A 9,984-nucleotide genomic window follows, 5' to 3' on the forward strand; every position below is an offset into this window, starting at 1 on the left:
GGAGTTTAGGCGAAGCCCTGCTGCAGTAGTACATCAAGATCGTCACCACGCCGTCGTGCTGACGGAACTCTTCCCCGACATTTTGTTGGATCGGAGTCCGGGGATCGTCATCGAGCTGAACGTGTGCTAGAACTCGGAGGTGCCGTAGTTTCGGTGCTTGATCGGTCGGGCCGTGAAGACGTACGACTACATCAACCAAACGCTTCCGTTGTCGATCTATAAGGTACATAGATCATACTCTCCCCTATTTTTGCTATGCATCACTATGATCTTGCGTGAGCGTAGGAATTTTTTTGAAATTACTACGAAACCCAACAGGTCAGAGATGATCCGACCTGCAACCAAGCCAACTTGAGCCTAAGGGGTCACGCGCTTAAGAGAAGGAACCTGTGAGGCCTGATCCGACTCCACGAGTCAGATGTGATCTTACTCGAACTCGGATCCAGGTCGAACGGACTTTGGGCTTTAGGATCTGTGATCCATCTCATGTAGCGTGTTCCTGGATGTTCTGTGGGTAGGAATTTTCAATTTGCAGTTGATGCACCCTACCGTAGATCCCAACACGCACCCTGTGCCGCCATCCTCTACTCAACGCCGCCACACCATCGTCGCACCTCACGCGTCAATTCACGCCACAGCTCCCCACGAGCAACCTCTTTTCCTCGGACTACCATATCCACACACCATGCCACCGACCTCTGTTGCGTTCCCCGACATCAGACGCGGCGCAACACCACACCGCTGGAATCCGCTGCCGCCCTCGCCCCCACCCCATTGTCACTGTGCAACAGGCCACACATCAAAAGTGCGCGAACGAGCATCTCCTCGCCCGCATTGCGTGTCCCTGGAGTTGAGCCATGACGCGCGCCACCACCCACTTCGGAGAAATGCTCGGGATCCGTCTGATCTGCTCATCTCGCCACGATGCGGGGGGAATGGAGGAGCAGGGAAAGAGAAAAAAAAACCCTGGGAAGACAGGGGAGTGGGGGTGTTCGCGGCGTTTGTCTTTTTTCATGAACGAACAAATTTATTTGGTGTCGTGGCTGATCTCCCATGCTCAAGATTCGTGCCTCAATCCAACGGTAAACGAGACGTTTGCCCGCAAAGTCCAAAATTCTGAAGTCTTCATGTTTCTAGCTTTTGTGCCAAACATTCGGTAGTCGGTACTTCAGACGAGCGGCGATCTCTTTTGTAGGTTCAAATTCGTATTTCAAATCCCATCTCGAGAACAACAAAACCTTGGGTTTTAAAAAGTCCAAAGGATCCCGGCAAAAGAAAAAAAACCCAATAACAACAGACCAAGCAAAGCTGGTGACCACACCACACCAACCAGCTCCCCAGCGTCAGCGCTCGAGTAAATTGCACAGAAGTACCACAATTGGGGCATTGGAAGCAGATTGGTAATTTTTACATGTCAGTACCAAGATTGGGGCGAGCCATTGCAAAAAAGACTAAAAGTGTGTTTTATACGTATTGACAGAAAAGCTGACCGGTTGGCCCGCCCGTCAGGCGACACGCTGGCCAGTGCGCGCGTGCCCGCGCGCTGACTGGGCGCTGACTGGGACAAGGCCGGCTCGCACCGTTTAGGGCGCGGCTGGTGCGGTCGAGCCACACCCCGACCCCGCTCTGCCCTCTTCCTTCTCCTCCTCGCCGGCGGCTGCCTCCCCGCCCGCCCCGCCGCCCGCCACACCATGCCATCGTAGTCATGGATCGAACTGCTTAGGCGCTGTCACCTCCACCGCGGCTGCTCGTCCCTCGCGCCCTCCTCTCCCCCGCGGCTGCTGTGCCCTAGGCGACGATGGCCTCGGCTACTCCGGCAGGCGACCTCCCCCGCTTAGGCCTCGATGGGAGTGGTTGCTACTCCAGCTCGGAGTACAGTAGCGAGGACGAAGATTTTGCGGAGCCGGCATTGTCGATGGAGCAGAGGCTGAAGATGGCGCGAATTTGGTTGGCCAACCCTAGCACCGCCCATCAGTGGACTCATGGCATCGGTGGTGTTCTGTAAGTGTTCCATTGTTCCATCTTTGCAAACTGAAATTGGGGATTAGGGTTAGGGTTTACTGCCTGGTTTACTGTCTGCATGTTTAGCACTCTAATTGCTAGTTCCTAAGTAGAGCAGAGAAGTATATTGGATTACATGAGTCCTAACTAGAGCAGAGCAGAGCAGCATTAGTGGATTACATTGTTATTTCTTAGTCCAAATTGTTAGAGCACCATTAGTTAACTTAAACAAAGCTTTGTTTATATGTTAACTTAAGCAAAGCTTTGTTTATATGTTAACTTAAAAAATTCCTAACTAGAGCAGAGTCCAAATTATATGTTAACTTAAACAAAGCTTTGTTTATATGTTAGCCTATCTGTTAAGTAAAATTGTTTATTAACCATTTTTCTGTTATTTCATTTTGCAGTTTGTATGATGACATTTTGGATGTTAGGTTCTATTTTGATGCTTCAGAAATGTTTGAGTTGAAGCTCTGCAGTTCAGATGTAACATACCTGAATATGATTGCAGTGATGGAAACCCAAGGATTTAGTGAATATGATCTGCTGTTTCACATTGAGAATCCACAATTAGGGGAGAAAGGATTGGAGGTGGTAGAGTGTAATGCTGAGTTGCAATTAGTAAAGAAGCAGGTTGAGGAGTCTAAGGTCTTAAATTTGCTAGTGAGGGCATGTCCACCTCCTTGCAGCCAGTTTGAGAGGCAAGAATTATCCACTGTTGTGTATGAAGAGCCTGTGTTATATGATCTCAGTGAGGCACCCATCTATGCTGTTAATGAAGAAGGAGTTGCATTTGAAAGTCAGAGTAGTAGCTACAGTGTAGCTCATGGTACTGGTCTTTGCACACAAGAGAGCAAGAATGTAAAAGGAAAAATGAAAGCTGTTATGGAAATAGAAGAAGAAGAGGGATATGTTGGCAGTGGTGGTTCTGATTGTGAAGGTGAAGAGGACATTGATGTACCACCTTTTTATATGGGTGATGCTGATGACATAGAGATGGCTGAGGGAAAGAAACAGAAAGAGTATGATGAAATGGAAGAGGAAGAAACAGATGATGAAAAATCTGAGGAGGAAGAAGTTGTGCATTATGAGGGTGACACAGAGGTTGAGGAACCTTTTCAAATGGATGAAGATGACAAAGTTGTTTCACAGTATGTAGAAACTGTAATTGTACATGAAGAGAAGAAGAAGAAGAAACAGAAGCTTCCAGTTAGGAGAGGGCCTACAACAAGGTCACATTCAAGTGTAGTATCAGAGGAGGAACCTGATTTCAAACCTTCATCTGATGAAGAAGAGAAAGGATTGTTGAAGGAGGATGATGATGATGGTTTTGAGCCATTGTCATTTGTGCTGCCAAAGAAAAGGAAAAGCAGGGCAAAGCAGAGGCCTCCTAGAAAATGGTACAATGAGAAAATGGATGCACCACATGAGCAATTATGTCTACACATGTGTTTCTTGGATCAACATCAATTCAGAGAGGCTTTGTTGAACCTACACATCACTCAAGAAAGAAACTTCAGATATCATAGGAACTCAGATCAAAGAATAATTGTAGAATGCAACCAAAAAAATTGCAACTTCTTTATGGTGGCAGCAGTTATAAAAGGTGAAACTACTTTTGTAATTAAGAAGATGAGAATTAAGCACACTTGCCCTACTAGTACAGAGACAACAAGGGTAAGTGCCAAGTGTCTTGCACAGAAGTATGAGTCACTGTTCAGATCTGATCTAACAACTGGCATTCAGACTTTGATTGATGCTTGCATGGAGAAGTATGGTGTGGATGTGCCCAAGTCAATGGCATATAGAGCAAAGAACATAGCTATTGATGCTGTGCTAGGAGACCACAAGAAGCAATACCCTAGGTTGAAAGACTATGCTTAGACAGTGATGGATACAAACCCTGGGAGTAGAGTAGTAGTCACTACTGTAACTCCAACACCCACTGAAAAAATCCCCCATCCAGGTCCAAGATTCCATGCTATGTTCTATTGCATCAATGGAGCAAGGGAGGGGTTTCTCAAGGGGTGCAGACCATTCATTGGTTAGTTTGTTCACCTTGTGCATTAGTTACATATTGTTTCATCTTGAAATGCATTTGAATGTTTTAAATATTGAATTTGCTTGCTCATTCAGGTGTTGATGGGTGCTTCATTAAGTTAACTACTGGTGCTCAACTACTTGCTGCCACTGGTAGAGATGGCAACAACAATATATACCCACTAGCATTTGGTATTGTTGGGCAAGAGGACACACCTAACTGGTGTTGGTTTCTACACCAGCTTAAAATCTGCCTAGGAGGAGAAGAGGGACAGTTTGGTCCATATACAATAATGTCAGATAGACAAAAGGTATGTGCTTGCATCTTATGTCCTTGTTCCTATATGGTTGTTTTGTGCTAGATAGTAGCTTAGCTAGTTTAATTGTGTGTCCCAGGGCCTACTAAATGCAGTGAATGCTGTCTTTCCTAAGTGCAACCAAAGGTTCTGCCTTAGGCATATCTATGCAAATTTCCAAAATGCTGGGTTTAGGGGGGAAGATCTGAAGAAGTGTATGGATAATGCTGCCTATGCATATAGTGAACACAAATTTAACATTGCAATGAATGACCTTAGAGCTGAATGTCAGGAAGCTTGGGAGTGGCTTTGTCAAATACCCAAGAAAACATGGGCAAGGCATGCATTTGACACAAACTGCAAGACTGACCTTGTAGTTAACAATTTGTCTGAGGTGTTCAACAAGTATGTCCTAGATGTTAGGAAGAGACCAATTAGGACAATGTGTGATGGAATAAAGGATAAACAAATGATGAGGTGGCATAGGAATAGGGAGAGTGCAAAGACAGCTAGATGGGACATAACACCCCATTATAGTGAGAAGCTAGAGGTTGAGAAGGAGAGGGCCAAATATTGCAAACCAATTCAAGCTGGTGTGAACTTGTGGCAGGTTACAAGTGGGCAGCAAACCCATGCTGTTGACTTGCAAGTGCACACATGTGGGTGCAGAAAATGGGACCTCAGTGGCATCCCATGTAACCATGCCATCTCAGCAATCAACAAGGGCAAAAGAAAACCAGAGGATTATGTCAGCAAGTTCTTCAAGAAAGAATTTTATGTGGCAGCTTATGAACCAATGATCTATCCAGTTCCTGGTGAGCATGACTGGACAAAGACCCCTGGTCCAGACATTGACCCACCTGCATTTAAAGTGAAGAGAGGAAGAAAGAAAGAGAAGAGGATCAAGGGGAAATTTGAAGTTCCAAAGCCTAAGGACACATCAAGAATGGGGACTATAACATGTGGCAATTGTGGACCGCAAGGACATAGGTACACAAGCTGCCTCAAGCAGTTGAAGCCTGAGCTGGCTTTGAGGAAGAACAAACATGTGGTAATCCTCTTATAAGTGGTTTTCCTTCTTGTACATTCCATTTTTTTAAGTACTTACTCATTTTCCTTCTTGTTTATGCAAGCCTCTTGCAAGGAATTCCAATGGTGGTGGTGCTGCTACTACACCAGCAACAACAACCTCTCATGCAGCTCCTACAACAACACCAACAGCTGGGAGAGGAGCTGGGAGAGGAGCTGGGAGAGGTGCTGCAGCAGCTCAAGCTGCTGGAAGAGGTGCTGTGAGAGGTGCTGCACCAGGTGCTGCAAGAGGTGTTGGGAGAGGGAGAGGTGCATTCTCTGCCCAATCTGGTCCCTCCACATCTACTGCTCCCTCCACATCTGTTGCTGGGAGAGGTGCTGGTGGTAGACATACTGGATGGGGGAGGTACTTCTATGCAAGTGGTAACTAGATACTTCATGTGGTGGTGTACAATGTCATCTTTGCTTTGGTGGTGTACTTTAAGAATCAATGCCATATATGGCTTTTGTTGATGTGGATGCAACTTATGAGTGAATGCCTGGAATGGACTATCTTGATATGCTGGAGTTATTGATTATGCAAGCTTGGATGGTTCTTTTTATGATTGATATGTTGTTATGATAAAAATGGTTCTTTTTATTATTGATATGTTGTCTATGCTCAAAATGGTCCTTTTTATGTTGTCTATGTTTTGGTGGCTCGGGGTCGACGGAACCACCTAAAGCCATCAACTAGGGTCTAGGGTGTCTCGGGGTTGACGGAACCACCTAAAGCCATCATTTTGGGTTTTGGTGGCTCGGGGTCGACGGAACCACCTAAAGCCATCAACTAGGGTCTAGGGTGTCTCGGGGTCGACGGAACCACCTAAAACTATTCCTTTTGCAAATGCATTTAAGCATTTAAGCATCACTCTAACATATGTAACTATTCCTCAAATGCATTTAACCATCATTTTCAGTCTAACATAAGCAAATGATACTAACTGGAGTTCAACACATTATAGGAATACACAACCATTGTTCACATTACATAGTGGAGTTCAAATGCACAATCCATCCTTTTCTCACAAAAGGATGAATAGCATATTAGTAGGTACATAAACAGCCAGAGTTCACAATTAGTTCTAAAACCATACATTACACTACCATAATTCTAAGTTACTAGGCCATTGCACAACCATCCTTCCCAAAAGGTCTGCAATGCCCACTAATCTTAATTCATCTTGTTCAGTTCTCCAAGATGGCCTGGATCCCCTTGATCTTCTCCTTCAGCTTCTCCTCTGCCTTCATGAGCTCTTCTTTATGGTTTTCCTTAAGCTTCAGCAGATCAGCAACCTGGAACTTCAACTCTAGCTTCTCTTGGGTGAGCTTCTCCTCAAACTTTGTGAACTCTGCATTCTTCAGCTCCAAATTCTCTTGAGCCTCAATCCTCAATTGCTTCTCTTTCATCTTCTTCAACTTGAGGTTTTGGATGGCAGTTGCTTGAGCACTTGTCAGGTTGCACAGGATTTCAAACTTCTGTTGAAGCTTCTCTAGAGCTGCATCTTTCTTTGCCATTTTTGCATTCATACCAGCCACCAATTCAGCTCTGCATTGGTGCTGATATATGACAGTTGACTGCAGATAACTGAAATCCACAACCCTATCCTGCTGAAAGTCCACAAGTTGATGCACATCTTTCACTAACTTGTCATATTGTGCATCCAGCTTCTTATTTTCTTCTGTCAAATGGTGAATAGTTAAAGAACTTTGAAGATTATCATCCACCCTAGCAGACTTGCTCTCTTCAACCATTGACCAAAGCTTCAGCAATGCATTCTCCATTGTTGGGGGTCACTGCTCATCAACCCACTGAACAAACCCACAATTCTGACCTTCCTGGAAAAATAACAAGGCAAAATTTAGTACAATACAACTACTAATAGTAGTAAGCAACAGTTAGTTCATGCCAGTAGCTAATGTTGGTACTGACCAACACTGAATTTGCACATCCATGTGCTAAGCAAGAGGGTGATCAGTATATAATTAGCAGAGTAACACTACATTCAACTTTGCATAATAACCAACTTACAATTGGCCATTAATATAATGGAATCCTACATTAGCCTAGCTAAATACACTACATTAGCCTGCAGGAACAAACTAGCTAATAACAGTACCTACTATCAGCAGTAAGCAACATTTACTTATTAAGAGTCACACATCAGCTAATGGCTAATGTGAGTACTAAGCAACATTGCATACAACAGAGCATTCATGTGCACACAACAGAGCATGCTTGAGCCTATATTTAGCCTAAATGCACTCTACTGACCATAATATTCACCATTCCTACAATGAGCACTACAGTATGACATATATGACTAACAAAATTACCAATCACATAACTGAATAACAATTGGCAAACAAGACTATGTGACTTCCAATGAACATATCCTGTGCATAATCAATAAGGCAAGAAAATTACCGGCTCTGCACATGCTAAGAACCTTCTCCCAGTCATTGTTCCTTCAAATGCAACAAGCCTCTCTGATGGCTTCCCATGCTTCTCGCACAACACTATCAGATCTAGCTCAAGACCATTGTAATCCGGGTCTTGAAGAGAGAAAGGCACCTGCCCAAGCAAAATCCAAGTTAGCATCATGTGCAGAGGACGAGGACAAAGCAAATCAAACGAAATCCTCACAGCAAAGACCACCTAGACAGAAAAATCCCAAAATTTTCCTAAACCTAGCCCTAACCCTAGCTCCAATGGAGTAACTGACCTGATTGAGCCCATCGGTGGAGGTTTCGGAGTGCATGTACGGGAGGCTTGAGTTCTCGTCGCTGCTCTCGTCTTCAAAAACCATGGCTGCGGCAGCGTCGTGTGGCGTCCGGCGGGGGCGGGCGCAGCCGACGGCGAGGCAGAGAGAAGGAAGAAGAAAGCAGAGCAGAGCGGGGGGAGTGAGCGGGGGTGTGGCTCGACCGCACCAGCCGCGCCCTAAACGGGAGCCGGCCTCGTCCCAGTCAGCGCCCAGTCAGCGCGCACTGGCCAGCGTGTCGCCTGACGGGCGGGCCCAACCGGTCAGCTTTTCTGTCAATACGTATAAAACACACTTTTAGTCTTTTTTGCAACGGCTCGCCCCAATCTTGGTACTGACATGTAAAAATTACCAATCTTGGTACCAATTTGCTTCCAATGCCCCAATTATGGTATTTCTGTGCAATTTACTCTCAGCGCTCAGTTGCCGCAGTGGCAGCAGATCGCGTGCGCCTCCAGGAAAGCCGCACGCTGCCACCACCCGTTTCACCACCGCACCTCAGTTTTTTTTTCCCCACCTCACGCCCGCTGCCTTCTTCCCTCCTCCCACCGGCCACCGCTTCCCTTTCCCCTGGGCCCTGGCCCCTCCCCGAGACCCCGACCCCGAGAGCAATAAAAACTCCCGCAGAAAGCGAAACACGCCGCAGTTATTCCCGCCCGCCACACGCAACCCGGCTCACCGTCCTCCCCATTTCAAATCACCGCCGCCGACCGACGGGTGGGCCGCGCGGGCGTACTACCCCGGCAGCTCAGTGTAACTGCGCCGCCACGTGGTCAACGTGGTCCCCACCTACGCTCCTGCGTCGAGCAAGGGGTAGTAGCAGTGCAGCCTCCTCCGCCTTCCTCCCGTGCTGCTTCTGCTGCTTCTTCTGCGGCGTGGCGTCTCGCTTTTAAAATCTCGCGACGCAGCGGCCTCCCTTCTCTTTTGGATTGAATGGAGCAGGCCATGTGAAGCCTCTGACCTTCGGATACCTTCCCCCCACCTCCGCCTCGCTCCCCCCGTCCCGCGCCGCGCCGCGCCCCACCGCCGCGTGCGTGCGTGCGAGATCCGCGATGTCGTCGCGGCCGTCCTCGTCGTCCTCGTCGAGGCGGAGCAGCTCGCCCTTCTCCGCGGGGAGCCGCCGCCCGCCGACCTCCTCCTCCTCCTCCAGCTCCTACATGGCCGGGCGGCTCATCCCCCGCTCCTCCTCCTCCGTCTCCTCGTACGGCGGCGGCGAGGGCTCCAGGTCCACCACCCCCGGGCGCCGGTCCGCCCCCGCCCCGCCGCCGCCTCCTGCTCCGGTGCCGTTCCCTAGCGCGGACGAGCTCGTCATTGAGGACACCTCCCGATCAGGCGACAGCATCTCCGTCACCATCCGCTTCCGGCCACTCAGGTGGGGATCTGGGAGGGGGGCTGCGGGGATCTGCCTGCGGGCGCTGTTGCCATGGGCTTGTGCCGGGGCGCGGTCGCCAGTATTCCGACTGATTTGAGCTGGATTCGATGTGGTTGCAGCGAACGGGAGATCCAGCGCGGCGACGAGATCACGTGGTATCCCGACGGGGATCGGCTTGTGCGGTGTGACTACGTCCAGCCATCGGCTTATGGTTATGGTAAGCAGCTACGCTTTGTTGCTCCGTCGGTTTATTTGGGATTTGGCAATGTAGGTTGTGGGATTGGTGATTTGGCAAGTTAGGTACCTGACTAGTAGTTGTGAGCTATCTGTGATTTGGGGGCTTGGATTCTTCATGCAAATTTTGAGGATGATATCGGTTCGGCTATTGAATGCAATTCTTTCTCCAGGGTACATTGGTGAAATATGCATGTTTACACATAGTCAC

The 9,984-nt window shown here is 47.8% G+C and overlaps 1 protein-coding gene and 1 pseudogene across 1 annotated transcript in view; both read left to right on the forward strand.

The window, feature by feature from the left end:
• The first annotated feature begins 1,798 nt into the window (after positions 1-1,798).
• On the forward strand, positions 1,799-5,286 carry LOC119353062 (annotated as a pseudogene).
• Positions 5,287-8,993: 3,707 nt separating this feature from the next.
• Positions 8,994-9,984, forward strand: part of LOC119271438 (kinesin-like protein KIN-7K, chloroplastic) — a 14,938-nt gene continuing 13,947 nt past the window's right edge. The window contains exons 1-2 of the mRNA XM_037553273.1: positions 8,994-9,539; positions 9,659-9,756. Of these exons, the coding sequence (XP_037409170.1) occupies positions 9,220-9,539; positions 9,659-9,756 (418 nt within the window). The 5' untranslated portion in view covers positions 8,994-9,219. The remainder of the gene's footprint in view (positions 9,540-9,658; positions 9,757-9,984) is intronic.

Source organism: Triticum dicoccoides, chromosome 1A, assembly GCF_002162155.2.
Source record: "Triticum dicoccoides isolate Atlit2015 ecotype Zavitan chromosome 1A, WEW_v2.0, whole genome shotgun sequence".
NCBI lineage: Eukaryota > Viridiplantae > Streptophyta > Magnoliopsida > Poales > Poaceae > Triticum > Triticum dicoccoides.